The following is an 18,805-nucleotide window of genomic DNA, read 5'->3' as shown; positions in this document are numbered from 1 at the left end:
ATACGCAGTAACTTACTCTTCATTTAACTAGATCAAATTGTTGTGAAATACAATGCTCTAAAACATCTAGCAAAGCAAGTTGAATCCGTGTGAAAATATTTTCAGTAACATTACAGTACAATCTAATGTTCCTATATAAACTATTTCATTGTCCACTTAAAAAGGTGTAGCAGTTAATGACGAGACCTTATTAATTGTTACTCTACAAGTATCAGCAGTATCAGACAGGGTTAGGGCCTGAAAATGTAATACTGTACATACTAGAAGTCAGTACAAGATCCAGAATCAGGGTCAACAAGGGATGATGATGAGTGACAGAAGTGGCCCCACAGGTAATTCAAGTAACAGAGCTCCCCACTAGATTTCCCTTCTTAGGTATGAAACATTCTGGTTGTTGTTTTTTAGGTTCCTAATTTGATTGCCAGGTACTGACATTAGTCACAAGCAGGATGATGTTGTGGCATTTAGCAGCCATCAACAGAAAGCATTAAGATTTAAATCCCTGATACATCAGGCATTATCTTGGGTAGAATCGAAACAGCTGCTTAAGGTTCATTCCAAGGAATTCTGCTGGCCTGGTGGGAACTTCTAATCTCCATGCCATATCACAAACAGCCCACATGCAGTATGGGGAACTTCTTTTGAGGAAACATGTCTAGTTATAATGGACTAGTCATTATATCTAATATTCATATTCTTAGGGTATACAAGTTTTCATGAAGTGTGTTTTTCTAAATGGAGCATAATATTTCTGTATCTGGAAATACTATTTCCTAGGGAGTTTTTGATTTTCAGAGCTCTCACTAAGCAATATGTATGGCAAATCAATGCATATTAATTATTTCATGTGCCCCTTATACATTTTCCCAGCCACATGTGATCTGTTTATCCCTGAGCAGCTGTTTATAGATAAGTGGGCCCATATTACTGGGAAAAGATATAAAGACCACCTGAAAGAGGTTGCTGAAGTGTTTTGGTTTGACTAATAAGTTACTCACCATTCCACTAACGTGAGATACATTAACACCAATCTTCTACAGAGTAATCTGCCTTTCAAATCCTAGATCAAATCTTAATTTCTTTGATGCCTGGTTTTTGCTATTGTGTCCATGTCTTTTTTTTCTTTTCTTAGCATGAAAAACCGACTTGGCAGTTGTGTATTATGCCAGAGCATGTCCTGTATCTTGTTGAAATGATTGCCAAGGTGGACTTCCCTATTGATTTACCGAGTTTGAACTTCTAATCCTTAGCATTGTTTCAATTATAAATTAAATATTTCTACACTGGTATAAAATGTACTCAGATTAGAAACATTTTTGAGGATTGCTTCGGGGATTGCATTGGCAAGTTGTTGGTAATTTTGTAAAAGTGTTATCTGTAGCTTTTATTCCTGATTCATTTTGAGGTGAAAATTAAAACAATGTACAAAAATCCAGGAAAAATTGGAGTACACAGGGTTGTATTCAAAGTAGCACTATGTGAATATTCCATCAGTGCAGGGATTTTTGTTTGTGCAATGAAACATTCTCCCCCATCCCTCCACCAACTTGCCCCCCACATTTCCCAACCTTCTGTTGAAATTTTTAGGATGGCACGGGATGGGGAAGGGGGAAGGAATTCCCATTGCACAAGTGGAAATCATTGCACTGATATGGATATGTTAACTGAATGCTGCCCATTGTATTTACACATACAGCATGATCAGACATTATAAGAGGTTTCCATTGTCAGTAGCTTGATTTTGTTGTTAAAACATATACACTTACTTTCACAGAAGGGAAATCTCTTGATTTGCTCATACCCTACGCAATACTTGACAGTTAAATTCTTGGTAGCATTGAGAAGCCGAAAGGATGAAGCTCAAAATACATTTTTTTAAATGTGTGTGTTGACAGTTTTTGCAAATAAAACAACTGCCATTGCAACCTCTGAACTACCTTAAATCTTCTCCAGGAAACCTTTACTCCATCTCTCATGCTGACTTGTCTCTCCTCTGTCTGTTCAGCAGTGGGAGACATTTAGCGAACGCTCCTCAAGCTCACAAACTCTGACCCAATTTGATTCTAACATTGCACCAGCTGATCCTGTAAGTCAATCACTTAGCTTGCTTGTTTGAAATTAATTTTATTAACTCTGAATTTTCATTAATTGTATCTTGCCTGTTAATGCATGATTCTACAAAGCTTGGTGGGAAATGGTGGCAGAAGTCATACATTTTATCTGCTTTAAAATTTATTGGAGGAATCATATGTCTGCAGTATGATTCAAGTTTAATTATAGAACATTTTATGAGTTCAAGAGTTTATGAGTTCATTATTTTTTTGAAGTATCTTCAGTGTACAGAGTGTGTTGAAATTCTTATTCATTATGGCTGTGACACTTTTTAGCTGCCTTGTGCTGAAAAACAGGATTGAAATTAGAAAATAAGTATGGTAACTTGCCAAAGACCAGTTTGAACAAGGACAGCCAAAGTCACACGCAGATCCAGTCCTTTCATCCCAAAGCCCACACATAAGCCCTTTTTTATAGATACCATGTAATCGCATTTGCTAATCTTCATTTTTCTACTTCTCTTAAGTACATGTCACTGCTTTCATGAACACAACCACTGTCCTCTATGGACAACACCATGGCAACAGGCGTTCCTTGTCTGTGTAATGGCCCGTATGTGACAATTTGCCCAAGTCATATATACATCCTTCATTCTCCATAGTGTGGTGTTTCTCGCAGTTTTTAAGTTCAGGACCTCTAACAAACATACTCTGCCCTCATGTACCCCATCCCACTGAGAGCCATGTATTGGGCATGTGATGGTGCATAATCTTCATTCACTGCTTTGTGAATGACTCTAGAAAGGAACATCTCTGGCTCTTCCTCAAACCAGCCAGGAGTGGGGAAGGGCTCCTGTATATTCTCTTGCTGTCTGCAGTTTCCGTAGTTGGTAAGTTAAATCTGATGAGAGGAAAATCAGTGTGTGCTGTAGGGTCTTCCCTCAGTAGAACTGCATTCTCTCATGTGACTTGTCATACTGTTTTAGAAACACGGTACTAAAGGCACAGATTTTTTTCTTTGAGAGTGCTAAAGCTGAGCAGTAGGTAATGCGGGGTGGGCTATGAAGCATCCTGGCAGGTGGCCTACAGCAAGTGGGTGGGATGACAGCTTTTGTAGAGCCATGGTTTTTCTTGGAGGGCCAGAAGTGAAGTGCTGTTGCACTTGCATCCTGCTTGCCAGTTTTTTATGGACATCAGGCTGGCCATAGCGAGAGTAAGATGATGGACCTTTGGCTTGATCCAGCAGAATCTTAACCAGCCCTGTGTTACACGTACTGCTGTACAACAGAAGTAGTGTGCAGCACAGTGTGGTCTAGCTGCCACTCTGCTGTGACCATATACTTTCATATATACTTCACCATGTAAATTGCTACAAATTAAGGCACATGAGCTCCTGAACAACTTATTTAGAAACACATATAACCTTGTGCAAGCAGAATATTGTGTGCAAACCGCTTAAAGTGTTTGTTTAATGGGCAGCCAGTAAGCTTTGCTCCAGTGGGGATTTGCCCAATGCAGATAAGCAAATGATAGGCTTCCATGTACTTTGATAGTGAAAGAACTGTCAAGTACTGTTTTGAGTATCACAACAAAGTTGCAACAGAGTTTGTTTTAGTATTCAACCTTTTTAATAAAACTTTTGATTAAGCTATCAACTTTAGACCAATTAATTCTACTAAGCTAAATTCAATTTATACTTCTTTGTCTTAGGATACTGCTATTGTTCATCCTGTTCCTATTAGAATGACTCCAAGCAAAATTCATTTGCAAGAAATGGAACTTAAAAGAACTGGAAATGGTAAGTTGTTAGGTGGTGCCTTTAGAACAACCTCTACGTAGCTAAACATTAATTTTCACAAACACAATTTGTTATTGCAAGCCTATCAAACAATGTATTCATTCTTGTATCCATTGATATTGTCACTATGGGGTTCTTGAAGCCATTAATAGTTTTATCCTATTCAGTTATTACACTATCACATTCACATGAAATGCTAAACCAAGAAACAAGCCATTCACTAGCCACATTTAATTGTGTGAATGAGGCTAGGGCTCATCAGCTCCCCCAGCTTCTTCTCTGGTATGGCCATGAGGAGATCAGAAGGTTCAGCTTCTGGTTTTAACTATCTGCAATTTGTTACCGTATTTTTCGCCCTATAGGACGCACTTTCCCCCCTCCAAAAATGAAGGGGAAATGTGTGTGCATCCTATGGGGCGAATGCAGGCTTTCGCTGAAGCTTGGAGAGCGAGAGGGGTCGGTGCGCACCGACCCCTCTCGCTCTCCAGGCTTCAGGAAGCTCTGCGCAACCCTCGGGAGACCGGCTCCGAGGGCTGCGCAGAGCTGCCTGCAGTCCCGGGCTCAGCGCAGCTCTGCGTGGCCATCGGTAGCCCGGCACGAAGTCGCGCTCGGCTCCCGATGGCCGCGCAGAGCTGCCTCCAGTCCTGGGCTCAGTGCACTTCTCCCCATCGCCAGCCCCACAAGCTCGGGGGACAGCGGGGAGGCGGAGCGTGCCTTCCCGCTGTTCCCCGACCTGGTTCTTCCAGCACTGCACCTGGGGGGAGAAATAAAAATTATTTTCTTTATCCCCCCCCCCCAAAAAAAACTAGGTGCGTCCTATGGGGCGCAAAATATGGTTCATCGAAGTTGGGAAAAACTAGCTTGTTGAAACAAACCATCTCCAATCCGTGGTTTGTGAATCTGGCTTTCATAGTCAAAATTAAGCACAGTATAGGGACCCCACTGGAGAAGGAAAAGGGAGCAGGTTGTTGACAGGAACAAGGCTTGTTCATGTGCATCTGAACCAGGCCACACTTTTCTAGCCTGATTTAGTTTGCACATTTATTGAGAAGCTAAAATTGCAAAGGGGGGTGGCATTGAGTAGAACTCTATATAGAAGTGGCAGTATAAAAATACTGTAAGACAATGCAGACAACAAGAAGTACATGGATTGAGGGTGCTTGAATAAAAAAAAATGTAATTGTGGCTTCTTGTGCCATTTTTCTATAATACAGACTTTTAAACCCCTACAAATAATAGACTGGAATGATATCATTTTATGTTGCATTTGAGCAATTTTGAAGTTCTTAAAATTATTGTCTTGTATTTTAATATTGTGTATTATTTATTCTTTTGTAAGCCACTCAAAAGCATGTTTTGATGAGTGGCCATTAATCTAGTAATAAAATAAAAAATGTTTTTTCTTTTTCTAAAAGGAACAGATATCCTGTTCATGTAATTTGGCTTTTCAGTCTTCCCTTCCCTTTGCATTCCCCCAAAATCTGTTCCTGGGGATTGGTGTGTGATATGATGCACATGGAGAGGGGAGTTGATATCCACATATACACATGTGTGGCCAGAAATGCAAGTTATGATCTTAGCTGTTCAAAATTTTAATTTTGACATATTACTATGGTGTCAGACTTTGAGCATTAGGTGAAATTTGCCATAAGAAGAGAGGTAGACTAACTTACTGTTACTAAATATATATTTTATTCCTTTTTAGATCACACAAATCCCACGAGTCCTTTACTTGTAAAATCACCTGATCTTGTGGAAGAAAGTAAAATGAGTTCATCTGCAAAATTTGTAGGAGGAAATACAGTTGGCAAGTATCAATGTATTCTTTCCTAGTAGGGTGTCAGCCTATTTCGTTTCATTTCACTGCAAATAGTTAAATGACTGTAATGACTGTAGTGCATTCAGCAGCTACTCTGGCCATCTATGTGCAGTGGGAAACACTTTAAAATGCACATTTATTTTGTGTTTGAAAAAGGATGTGAAGCATCCTTCAGAGTTGGGGATTGAGATGTCTTATTCTTTAACACACTCTAGCCACTCTGATGCCCTTTTAGACCTCTTTACACATACTTTAAGGATTGTGTCTGGTAGCTGCTAGCCAGTTGGAATCCATTCAGACCTATATAATTTCTCAGATCTTCAGTCAAAGTAGTGGAAATTGTAAAGTACATTTTTGCAGTGCAGACCCCTGGGTTAGTAGGTATTGTTGATTATTCCAGAGTAAAGGGATATGATCTAATATATGTGAAGAGGCCAGATCCATTGTAGGAAGATTCTGGTATGGAAACTTGTTTTGCTTATCAATTTTGTGTCACTTGTGACCAATATACCTTATTTATAGAAAAGTCACTTGTAAGTTTTATTCTGTAAGATTATTCTGTGGAATAATAAAAACATGATTAATCAATAAGCAATGTATGATTTTCTTTTTCTTATATCAGCAGATGGTTACAGCAGCTCAGATTCCTTTACTTCTGATCCAGAACATATTGGAAGCACTGTAACAAGACAACGGTAATTAGATGCTTAAATATGAATGATGTTAAAGTAGCAACTCCTATCCAAGGGTAAAGTACTCAGCTCCTACTCCACAGTTTGTCCCCCCAGACACACAGCCTGGTAATCTCTAAAAGAAATTCATAATTCTAGAAGGAGTCAATTTCCTGATTGGTCTTTTTGTGTGTGTTTGTGTTGACATAAGAGCTGCTGCGTCACTTCCTAAGTCAGGCATGCCCAAACTTGGCTCTCCAGATGTTTTGGGACTACAACTCCCATCATCGCTAGCTAACAGGACCAGTGGTCAGGGATGATGAGAATTGTAGTCCCAAAATATATGGAGGGCCAAGTTTGGCTATGCCTGTCCTAAGTGTTTATTAGTGGTATAGCAGTCCATAAGTTTAACAAGCACTTAGTGTTAAAATGCTCACAGAAAAGTGCACTGAGTTCCAGAATAAAAAGGGTGCAGGGTGGTGCTTCAGTGATGGTCTCATTCAGTGGTGGTGTTCTGTTATACATAATTATCGACTACAATGCCTCTTGACACAACTGTTTTTGTCTTGTGTCTTTTCCTGGCTCCAAGAATATATTCTCAAAGAATTTAAGCACTCCTGCAAGCTGTATTCACTTACCACCATTGTTTAACTGTCTATTTGTCAGTCATAGAATAAGATTTCCTTTCCTCCATTCTGCAGCCTGAAGTGAGGATGGGCAACATAAAGCCCTCAGGTCAGATCCATGATCCATAGGGTGCTATTAGAACTTTGGAAATATGTGTGTGTGCTGTTTAGCAAACTTCTAGTTTCCAGCATTGTGATGCAAACCTGTAAATTGCAAGGGCAGTGGAGCTGAGTTTTCCAGAATGCAGAAAGATCTAATGATATAAAACTATTTCCCAGTATTGCCACATGTACACATTCTTAAGTATTTATACAAGGATGACTGTATTCTTTCCATTCTTTTGGTGAAAAAGGAGCTTGTCTCATTTTAGAATAGAAATTGTTCTCTGGAAACAATAGGCTATCCATTTTCAAGCTGGTTTGATAGATCCATGCAGAAAACAGGCCCTATAATTTGAACAAGGTGACTTCCCCAGTCTAAACAAAATAAAAAAAAATCCTTCCAGTAGCACCTTACAGACCAACTAAGTTTGTTTGTGGTATGAGCTTTCGTGTGCATGCACGCTTCTTCAGATACACTGAAACAGAAGTCACCAGACCCTTATATATAGTGAGAGGGTGGGGATGGCTATTACTCAGAAGGGTGGTGGGAATGGGTGATTGGCTGATCGGTGTGGTAAACCTCTTGACGACTGTGACTGCAATTGGTCTTACAGGAAAAAGCAAGGGGTGAGATGGCTAAAAATAGCTTATTACGTATAATGAGATCAGAATCCAATGTCTCTATTCGAACCAGATCTCTCCATGGTTTTAAGTTTGGTAATAAGTTGCAAATCAGCAACTTCCCTTTCCAGTCTATTTCTGAAATTCTTTTGTAATAAGACAGCTACTTTGAGATCTAGCTGATCTTAATCTACAAGTGCAGGTCTCTTCATTGTATCACGGCTGGCAGATCACAACTCAGTACTTTTCAGTTATCTTTAGTAGTTAAAGTTTAGATGTCAAGCTTCTTAAAGAGCAAATTTTACTGGTAAGGAAACAGTTGCTGTGTTCTGATGACTATATGGGACTCATGAACTACAGTTTGCAATAGAATTTCTGTAGTTCCATTGTTTTTCAGATCACATTCAGGGACGTCTCCCGACAATATAGCTCCTCCACCACCACCACCAAGGCCTCACCCTTCGCACTCAAGATCATCATCTTTAGATATGAACAGAACCTTCACTATTACTCCAGGTGGGCATGGTTCAGATTCTTTTATAAAGTCAGTTTATTTTATTCATTCTTAAATCAGGGTCACTTGGGTAGTTCTCCTTGCTGTTTAGAACAGTACTGAATGTTCATGATGTTGAGACAGTTGGGAGGAAAGGTTGTTTGTTTCAGTCATGTTTGCAATCTTGGGTGGAGGACGGTGTTAATATTTGTGTCCTAAAATATAATTATTAATGGGAACATGTTGCACAAGAGAAATTTTCACAATGCTTTTCAGCAGAAAGCCTACCTGAAGATTTAGATCTCTCTCCTGTCAGCTTCTGTCTTGCTTTGTTTGCGGGAATCATCTGGAGCTGCAGCCAGTGTGCCTTACTTTCTTCTTTCTGCTTGAGGCACGCCATCCTATACACGTTCACTCAGAAGTGAGACCCCTTGAGTTCAGTGGGGTTTACTGCTGAGTAAGCGTTCACAGGATTGCAGCCTGCGTGATCAAGATTACATAGGCTAATCTGTAGGAATTTTATGAGTCAAGAAACTTGCCCGAAGGCCTATATTTTGGAACGTGCTGAGCCCTTAAACCATGTAACAATTAAAATACAGCAGCAAGTGACTGCTGAAGCTTGACCCTGCTTACATCCAAACAACTGCTTGTTTTAAAGTACTTAGCCAAAAGTTGTTAACACAGCTGAAAACATATTTAATGTTCTCTTCTAAATTTTACTGCCTTGTAGGTCAACAGCAAACTGGAGCGATTGCCTACCCCCCTGCAGTGCCTCCAAGACCTCCACCCACACAGGTTATTCTTCGATTTCTGTTGAAATTGTAAATTAATTGCATCTTTTCAGTGGTGGTACCGATTTCTGTTAATAATACTGTAATAATCTCTTCATTGAATAGTTCCATCTCAGAACAGGGAAAAATGGAATGAAATAAATGTACAGGAAAACGATAATAAACAAAAACTATAGAATCCATAAAAATAGGTCCAACAAATATCCTGAACAATTTCATCATAAAACAGGGTAAGCTAAGCTGCAGTGAGGACAACTGTTAAAATTTTCAATTTAACCAAATATCTGGCTAAAGAAAATGGAACATCCAAGCATGTAAAATCACCTAATGACATTTTGGGATGAGGTAATTGACAAAATCATCCCCCAACACATTACAAAGATCCCAGAATTAGCCTTACTGAATTTGTTTATAAACAAGAACCTGGAGCTGATCACAAACCTTTCTTTAAAAGGCTAGCTGCTGGTGACAGCATGTACGATCATCACTGCCTTTTGGAAATACCTTAAAGGAGCAAATTTAACATCTTGGTACAAGACATGGCAAATACCTCTCACTGAAAAATTAACAGATAAGTTGAGAATGGTGAGAGGAATTAAAGAGATACTTTTGTGAGAGAATGGTGGAAATGTATTGCTTTCACAAACATGCCAGAAAACAAAAGAAAGATATCGAGGGTATATACTAATTTATGGATATCATCATAATTATATTTTATCTGTAATACTGTCAATATTTTATGGGAATTGTCATCTATAGAACATAAGCAGGGGCCTCTCACTTGTTGAATTCTTAGTTTCTATTCATCTACATTCTGTCATGTTTTTATATTTCACAGGACATTATGTTCCAGGTATTCTGGAAAAAGGATTTTAATAATTACTTTAATAGTAATAAGAATTAAGCAATCAAATAACCTTCCCACCACAGCTTGCATCTGGGGCACCCCTTCACTACCCCTTTGTGCGAGAGACAATGATGGCCTCACTATGTGCCAACAGACTCTCTCACTCTGTGGCTTCTGAGCAGCTTAACAACTTTTACCCCTGTTCTCCACCCTACCCAAGTTGTCACACTGAGTGGCATGAATCATTGTCTACATGCACCCACAGCAATAAAATATATTTTAAAAATGTTTTTCTCTGATATGTTTATATGGAAGAAAACAACTAGCAAAATAAACATATGTCACTTACATGGTGGCAAATTATCCAGAATGTCTCCCCCTGTCATCTTATAAATATTTGCCTGAATTCAAATATGCCTTGAATATTTAGGTCAGAAAAGAACTCTGTTTACTTGGTTAGTATCCAAGCAAACTTTCTTATCTGAGCGAGTTTTTACATTAGTAAACTTTTTAAAAGTACCAACATAATCTGGTTCTCTTCCTGTAGGCTGGAGCTCATGTTCACCGTTCATCAGATGCTGAAGGCCTAATAGCACACACCAGTACCTCACCTCAGCAAATACCAGAACAGCCAAACTTCGCAGATTTTAGCCAGTTTGAGGTTTTTGCTGCATCAGGTGTAAATGAAGAAGAGGATGATGAAACTGAGAAACAACCAGAGGTTTTGCAGGTTAGCATAGACATTATATCTTCTGGCTATATTATCTGAGAATCTGTTAATTGCTGTCCAGTTATATTCATGTGGTAGTGTTGAATGCCATTGCCCAGTAGACACTCGATAGTTTACAGAAAGGGCGTAGCTGGCACTTGAAGAAATATAAAAGCCTCATACATTAGCGTTTCTGAGGATTCTGGTACTTCTCAGTGTGATGGGGCTGTTAAAGGCTTCACTTTTATGTGAGCTTTGAGAGTGTACATTTGGTCTCAGTTTAAGTATCTGATCTCATACTCTTTCCCAAACCTGAAGATTATTTGAAACATTGCTTGCTTGCTTGCCATGATGCATTTTTGAGTTATTTCTGTCTCTAGGTAGAAAAAACACCTGATTCTGCTGGGCCTCTTAGAGTTGCCAAAGGTGATGGAAGACTTGAAGACAAAACAGTTTCTAGTACGCCTGCAAATACGGTATGTAAAATGTGCAACACGAGAACAGGTATTTTCTGTGGTGGCTTCCCACTTGTGGAATGCTCACCTGGCACCTTCGTTACCTATCTTTAGGAACCAGGCAAAGACGTCTCTTTTCCCAAGCCTTTTACTAATAATATTCTTTAAATTGTTTTAATTAAAGTCTATGGCCTTTTAAACTGGGGGCGGGGTATTTGTTGTTGTGGCTGTAATGGTACGTATTTTTGTGGTTTTATTTTGTAAACTGCCCTGTGATCTTCAAATGAAGTATAGAAATTTAATTAATAGTGCTACTACTGATCATGGGTTTCAACCTCCATTTTACCTAAAAAGCACATGTTTCTTAAAGCAACTTGCATAGCAGCATGTTGTAGTGGCAAAATTTTAAAACTAAAATTGACTATAATGTTCCCATAGGGTCTTAACAGATGCTAGAGTTACCTGTAAAACTGGGATTGTTCTCAGTTCTTGAAAAGCAGTGGTTGCACAAAAGGTTTTGTATAATATTGCAGATTGCTGCTTGCTGATGCCATTTTTATGATATATTACTGCTGCTTATTTTACTGTGGTGAATTTTTTATGTGTAATTTTTTTATGCCTTGGGTAGAAAGGTTGGAAATAAATGAAAAAATATAAGAAGAGTCAATGCTGTAGATTAAATCTACTTTCATTGGCTGAATAAAGCAAAATTCAGTTGATAACCGACTTTCATATTCATTCAGTGCTTTTGCTGTTTGATAGATACATAACTGTCTGCAGCCAAAGGTATCTCTCACAATAATGCACACCTTGCTGAATATGTGAACTAGCTCCATTGAAACAAGGGTCTGAGGTGATTAGAAACAAACTCTTTCTGTAATGGCTCAGCCACCATTGGTTAATGGTCATCATGTGAGGAGCAGGCATGTGTGCACTTTTGATTCTCACTATTGTGCTGGGTTGCAACTCTTATTCATGCTGTAGATTCCCCATCCATGGATGAAGCACACCAAAATCAATTTCCTTTGGACCTGAGCCTTCACAACACGATGGTTTTAGTGTGAAAGCTATGGAGATCCCTTACAGACTCTTTAAGTCTTTTCAGTACAGAAGAAGAGGAACACAGCCCACACCATATGCTAGCCCTCATTCAATTTACTCTTCATTCTTCACAGCACCTTTGGGTGCAAGTCTGATACCTGTACTTGTTTGGAAATAGAGGGGTTGAGCTAGCAGAAGAACTTTGACATTCTCATTGAAACTTAACATTGGCCCACTTGTCACATGCTGGGTCAACTTAGCCACAAATTTAGGTTATTTCTTACAGAAACCACCACCCACTTTGTATTCATCCTGTTGCATTTTGGCAAAGATAAGTAAACTAAAGGGCAAAAACAGTAAGTCGTCCTGTCAACAGAAGCCCTGTGCAAATACTTTTGTTGCCCATTGGGGATTCTCCTTTATCCTCCCCCCTGTGCCCTCCCAGTTTTCTCTAGGGGGGTTGGGAGAACCTCAGAACAGCATGCTGAGAGAGAAGGGGGTTCATACTGTCTGAAAAGCCGATATGCTTACATTGATGGAACAATCAGAAGAGTGAAATGTTAAATTCCTTCTAGCATATTGGCATTCCTTTGAAAGTTTTTACACTTTTAATGACACACAGGCAGGATTGATATACCTTAGACTTTCCCCCCACAAGTACCTTTGTTTTATGGGATACGGGTGGTGCTGTGGGTTAAACCACAGAGCCTAGGACTTGCCGATCAGAAGTTCGGAGGTTCGAATCCCAACAATGGGGTGAGCTCCCGTTGCTCAGTCCCTGCTCCTGCCAACCTAGCAGTTTGAAAGCACGTCAAAGTGCAAGTAGGTAAATAGGTACCACTCTGGCGGGAAAGTAAATGGCGTTTCTGTGCGCTGCTCTGGTTCACCGAAGCGGCTTAGTCATGCTGGCCACATGACTCGGAAGCTATACACCGGCTCCCTCAGCCAATAAAGCGAGATGAGCGCCACAACCCCAGAGTCGGTCACGACTGGACCTAATGGTCAGGTCAGGGGTCCCTTTACCTTTTTACCTTTGTTTTTAAAAAAGGTATCTGGAGATACTGCTGATCCTCCCTTACAACTAATGTCACTTTCGGATGGTTTGTTATGCATCCAGTGTCAATCCAAGACAGGCAGAGGGTAAAGTCGAAGAAAGCTTAACAAACTGTGTCAGGTGTGCAGCTGACATTCATCTATAACCCAGATTAAATACACAGTTGAAAAGTTGTGGTTGTTTCTTCAATTACCCCAGATGGACAGAGTTTTGCATCTGAATGCTGATGCCTTCAAATGTAACAGCATGCTTCCAGGCTATGGATTCCTCAGCTTCATATGCATGGTAGCCAGTTTAAGTATAACACTGAACATGCAGAATCCCAAATGGCCAGTGCTTGGAAGTTTTTTAATATACATTTAAAACAGGCCTAACCATTCTCTAGTGATGCTTCCAGGAGGCTTAAAATATTCCTACAAGTAACTGGCATCACATATCCTCACATATCTTAGTATACCTTCTTACAACACAATCCTATGCATGTTCACTCAGAACTACGTTCCACCGTCTTCACTGGGACTTCTACTGAGGTAAGTGTTCATTGGTTGGGAACCTTGATTATGCTGTTGGTAGGTGATTAAAACTGGGTTTTTTAATTAACTAATCATTAGTAATGATTAAAACTGAGTGCTGGTGAAGTTTATTGCTGCATGTATTAAGACACCCTCTATAATCTTTCAGGGCAAAGGTACAACGCCTCTGGCACCGCCACCAAAGCCTATACGCAGAAGGCCAAAATCAGAAGATGAGCTGAGACCGGAAGCTGAGGAGCAAACACAGAAAACAGGTGTCATAGCTGCTGTTCTTGCTTCACAGCCATCTATTCCTAGGTAACCCAAGATGTGTATAAGTACCTCTGATAACAAGGCATTTTCATTTTAAATAGAAAATATAGCCGTTAGTAGGAAAGTATCTATGATATTTGAACCATTGAAATGCTAAGTAAAGCCACTGTGAACAAACTTGAATCCTAAACACAGTATAGAGTTTTAGAAAACTGATGCACAGCGTTTTGCATTATGTTACAATCTGCAAGAAATGTCTTTCCATGCATTTATTAAAATTGCATCAAGAATCTAATTTCAATATTAGGTGTACAGTTCAGTCTGTCACACTCTTGTTGTAAACATGGCTGAATGCACTTGACAATTTCATGGGTTTTCACTAAACAAAAGAATTCAGCATTTTGCAGTGTTCATCAGAGACCCAAGGGGGACTAGTCAGGCTACTTTGCTGACCAAGGGCTTTGGATTTAATTCCTTATAAAGCTCCCTCTCCCTTTCCAAAGGGTGCTATTTATTGTTCTACTCCCAGGCTAGTCACCTTGTCCTTCTCTCTTCCCTTTTTGCTTCATAACCAGTCCATGCTAAAAATATTCAGAAGCCTTGCGTTTTAGAAATAGAAGAGGTTGCAATGTACCCCTGGTGTGTGTATGATTCCTGAGCCTATGGCTGATGGGAGTGAAAAACATGAAAGCATCAAGTGAAAAAGAAATGTTGCTTTAGTTCTTGAAGGCTTAAAAGTCCAACTAAATTGTATGCAATCAGTGAAGGCTGAGATTTCTGTATGCAGTGAGTATTTGATTTGACCTGGGAGGTGTTCTAAGGGAGTAATTTAAGTAGATGGAACTTTGCTGTATCATGAAAAGTGTGGTGCATTTTTGACTTGGAGTTTAAACCAGCCTCAGCTTCATCTTTGACCTGCAGTATTAACATTGGACAACATGTGCAGGGCTATTGTAAACCTAGCATCTCAGCACAGCTCTGCAAACTGTAGGAGGCGTATATTACAGATCTCTAAAAGATTCAAAGCTTCCTCTGAATCTGGTGACACCCCTTTTGTGTGCATGACTGTTTTGGCTCAAAAATAAAATATAATATTGTGCAAACTAAATAGATGGTTATGCATTGCACACAAATTGAGTATTAGCACTTTTTGTGAGGCCTGGGTCGCTTGGCAGAAAGAAATGTACAAATCTGGATAAAAGCTTGAATTTGCAAGACAGCTTAATTCAGTTCAACCTGCGGTACAGGAAACATGCTAATTGATTCTAAACTAGTAAAGAAAGCCATGGACCTGCATAAAAGCATAGTCTTTGTATGCACTGCCTTAGTTTCAAATAGCTTTGAAACACAAGGAAACTTCAAAGGGAGTTTTGAGATGCAATGCAAGGGAAAACCTGGGAAGTGTCACTAGGTTCATGCAACGTTTGTTGTAGCTCTGTAGGCTGTGGCTACTGACAGGAAAGGATGCCAGAATTCACATTTTTATTAATTGATGTGCAACTAAATAATACATTAAAGAAACTAAGGCATTGAGTAAAGTAATTAACTGATTTCAGAACAACTTTCTTGAGCCATTTGTCTACAAATAATAAGCACTTTCTGAACATTGTTTCATGAACTATCTCTTCAGATCGGTGGGAAAGGACAAGAAAGCTATTCAGGCATCAATCAGACGCAATAAAGAGACCAATACCGTTTTGGCCAGACTGAATAGTGAATTACAGCAGCAATTAAAGGTAAATGACATTAAAAAAAATTAAACACACCTTTTTTCTGCACCAGATCTTTTGATTGGTTACCTTTTGAAGGCTGTAATCTTCAACTTTTCTAAAGTAAAAAACCTTTTATCCCAGCTTTCAACATAGGCCATATTTCTGATCACACCCCACCCCACTTTTTTGGCGATTCTGCAGCTTCCTTCATGAAGCAAAGGCAGGGTTTTTGTTTTGGTTACTGATATGAGTCAAATGTCTGCTATTTTAGTCTTCTCCCCCACCCCCCAGACACATGTGAACACTTCTCCCCTTAAAAACAGCAGAGAATAAGTTGATTTAGATTTAGAAGAATTCTCCAAGGCTATTTATATAAAATTATTACATAGTATTGAGGATGTAATAGAGTTTTAACGTATTACAAACATTTGTGCTAGCCTATAGTAAAGATTACTGTAACCATTGCAACTAAATGTATGTTTGTTTATCGTGGTATCTCTTCATTTGTTTTATATAAATGGCAAATCTTTCCTTTGTAGGATGTTCTTGAAGAGAGAATTTCGCTGGAAGTTCAACTGGAGCAGCTTCGACCCTTCTCTCACTTATAAGCCAATTGCCATTAACTGTGAATTAATTAACTCTGAAAGGGGAAATTGGGTAAAAGGCCTAATTAAAGACCCATATGTTCAGCTCAGTGCACTCTTAACATTTTTTTGTGATTGTTTTGTCCTCTGTCCACAGTTGTATTTAAGTAACTTTTATAATTTTAATACAAAGAATGGAATAATTGTTTCCTTGAATGTTCTATATATTGGCACTGCCAACCTTCCCATTTTGTTGGGAGGACACATTTTTAATTTGGAGCGAAGTTTGTACAGCTTCAGTGGCCTAGATCCCAAACTGAACTTGATTACCTTATGAATTTTCTATATTTCATGTCAAAGATCATGACTAAAAAACATCCCAGATATCTACTTTTTAAACACAGAAGCACATGCTTTTACACACCTTTCTTTTGATTGTGTAAGAGAAGGCTAACCAGCTGTGGTCATCAGTTTTTCCTTTTCCAAGTCACACTTTGCAATCCATCTGAAATTTCTGGCAGCCATTTTGATTCATTTTGCGCCTTCCAAGTGCCACAAATACCTTTTTTTGTTTTCAGACTACCTTGCCATACCAAATGCATTTGGTTGTCTTTTCCTCTTTATGTACTTTGTATGTGGCCACAGCTTGACATTTGTTTCAATGTTTCCATTCATGACTGTCATTTTTCAGCATGCACGTAAGTGCATACCTTCTGTGAAAGGATTGGGTGTTGATCTCTCTGCCATGCACATTTCCTGAACACCAACCATAGTTGCATGCTTTGCACATTTACCCTTTTATTAACTGCCACATCCAACAGACTTTACTGTAACACACTATGGTCAATAAATGTGTCAGTACCTCAACTCTTCTTTCCCAGTCCCCTGAAAAATATTTTTGTTCCTCAGAAGGTTCGCTTCATCTCTCCAAGCCTTATTCTTCTGGCTTGCAGACAGGCTTCATTAACACAGTTTCCTGAGTGTATCCTGCTATTCAGGTTGATGTACTGTATTAGGATTTGTTGTATATTGTATAATACACACCTTTTGATCTCATATGTAAATTTGCATTAATGCTGACTAACAGCAGATATTCTATTTAATGGCTTATTCTGGCTGTGGGATCATAGATGTTAAACTGCATGGATGTATCTCAGCAGAATCAGAACTAGCAATTGTGTGATTTTTACACCAATAAAACAGCACAATATTTTAACTTGGGTGAATCCTTTTAGTTTGGCTTAACACACTGAATTAGGTTGCTTTTCATGAGCCTGCAAATAGGATTTTGCACTGAGTATTTGGTTGTGAAGAAACCATAATGCTAAGACTACTTTGGCCACCATGTTGGCCAATTGGCTTGCCCAGCCAGCAGAACAAACTTAACACTCACACAACAGGATTTCTCCCCTTCCCCTCCAGAGTAGATTTTGGTGGTGTATGGAGCTGAGTAGAAAGGGAAGTCCACTCATGTGCTACGGGAGATTTATCGCCCTAAATCAAACATTAGGAATAAGTCAAATACAAAATTCATGGTATGGGTCAAAGCAGGAAAGAGACTCAAAGCAAAGAGTGAGAAAGAATAAACGTTTGTAACTGCATGCATTAATAGACATCTAACAACACACTAACAATTTCTATCTACTGCACAGCAAGAAGAGATACTAAGTCACAGCAAATGTGCTTTACTGTAGGCAGGGGCAGGGAACTTGGTTAGCCATCTGGATCTCTGGCTTCCCCCATGCTACAAGCCTAAACAGGGTTTGAAGTTTCCACCAATCATCTGATCAGTGCTGACTTCAAGCTCCACTTTCTGCAAGGGGCAGCTACACAGCTGATCCCAGCAGCTTTGAAGTCATCACCTGTCACCTTTCTACTGATGCACTACTATCTACTGATGCACTACTATCTACAAAATTCTCAATGGGGGGAACTCAGTAGCACAACCAATCCCAGCTGGCTTGCTCTCGGCAAGCTTCCCTTACCAAGATGCAATCAGGAGTGCACTGTTAAGGCTCCGGATTGTGTGTTGGCAGTTTTGTGTCCATTTGGCCCTCACCAGACATCACCCATGACATGAAGTGTCAGGGAAACAGCCTCACTGGCCAAATGAGGCCCTTGGTCAGCCTGATTTCCCCATGTCTGTTGTAGACACTGAACGGTTACCTTTTTCTTTTGGGAGCTGCATGACAGTTACAAGCGGCAGGAAGGTGAGGTAGTAAATAAAGCTGGGAAATTTTAAGAACAATTTACATTATCTTCAATATTGCAGATAATTGCCCTTTGCAGTGCAGAAAGCCATGTAAACTTGTCATGGTCCTCTGTAGAACAAATCATTTGACACCTGGAACTTTGCAGAAGAAAAGCATTCTTGATATCTGTAATAATAATAATAATAATAATCTGATTTCTGAAAGATTATAAATGAGGATCAGTTTTCAAGCTAAGACAGGAGATCATGTAGCAATATGTGCAGTGGTGAAAGTTTGACCCATTTATGGTGTTCCATGCATTGCATTCCCTACAGAAATGGTGACCTGTAAAGCAGGCCTTGTTGCCTTTCAGTAACACCTTTCTTATCCCACTACTCAAGTAGTATTGCACTATTTCTCATCCCTAGTTTTAGTCTGCATGCAGATACTGAAA

The 18,805-nt window shown here is 39.4% G+C and overlaps 2 protein-coding genes across 17 annotated transcripts in view; one reads left to right on the top strand and one right to left on the bottom strand.

Moving 5' to 3' along the window:
* REPS1 (RALBP1 associated Eps domain containing 1) overlaps positions 1 to 17,375 on the top strand; it is a 39,670-nt gene extending 22,295 nt beyond the window's left edge. For 2 of the 15 annotated variants that reach the window (XM_083498234.1, XM_083498245.1), the window contains exons 10-20: positions 2,006 to 2,086; positions 3,762 to 3,849; positions 5,555 to 5,656; positions 6,291 to 6,363; positions 8,086 to 8,204; positions 8,912 to 8,976; positions 10,367 to 10,549; positions 10,909 to 11,004; positions 13,760 to 13,865; positions 15,494 to 15,599; positions 16,115 to 17,375. In XM_083498234.1, coding sequence (XP_083354360.1) covers positions 2,006 to 2,086; positions 3,762 to 3,849; positions 5,555 to 5,656; positions 6,291 to 6,363; positions 8,086 to 8,204; positions 8,912 to 8,976; positions 10,367 to 10,549; positions 10,909 to 11,004; positions 13,760 to 13,865; positions 15,494 to 15,573 — 993 coding nt within the window. In that variant the 3' untranslated portion in view covers positions 15,574 to 15,599; positions 16,115 to 17,375. Of the gene's footprint in view, positions 1 to 2,005; positions 2,087 to 3,761; positions 3,850 to 5,554; positions 5,657 to 6,290; positions 6,364 to 8,085; positions 8,205 to 8,911; positions 8,977 to 10,366; positions 10,550 to 10,908; positions 11,005 to 13,759; positions 13,909 to 15,493; positions 15,600 to 16,114 lie in introns of all 15 variants that reach the window. The other 13 variants (XM_083498241.1, XM_083498238.1, XM_083498240.1 and 10 more) reach the window with 8 other exon arrangements.
* Positions 15,332 to 18,805, bottom strand: part of ECT2L (epithelial cell transforming 2 like) — a 32,073-nt gene continuing 28,599 nt past the window's right edge. Inside the window, exon 22 of one of the 2 annotated variants that reach the window (XM_083498229.1) lies at positions 15,332 to 18,537. In XM_083498229.1, coding sequence (XP_083354355.1) covers positions 18,398 to 18,537 — 140 coding nt within the window. In that variant the 3' untranslated portion in view covers positions 15,332 to 18,397. The other variant, XM_083498230.1, reaches the window with a different exon arrangement.

The sequence above is a fragment of the Podarcis liolepis genome (genome assembly GCF_965112155.1).
Source record: "Podarcis liolepis genome assembly, chromosome: 3".
Taxonomy (NCBI): Eukaryota; Metazoa; Chordata; class Lepidosauria; order Squamata; family Lacertidae; genus Podarcis; species Podarcis liolepis.
This window is presented reverse-complemented; position numbering and strand designations above follow the sequence as displayed.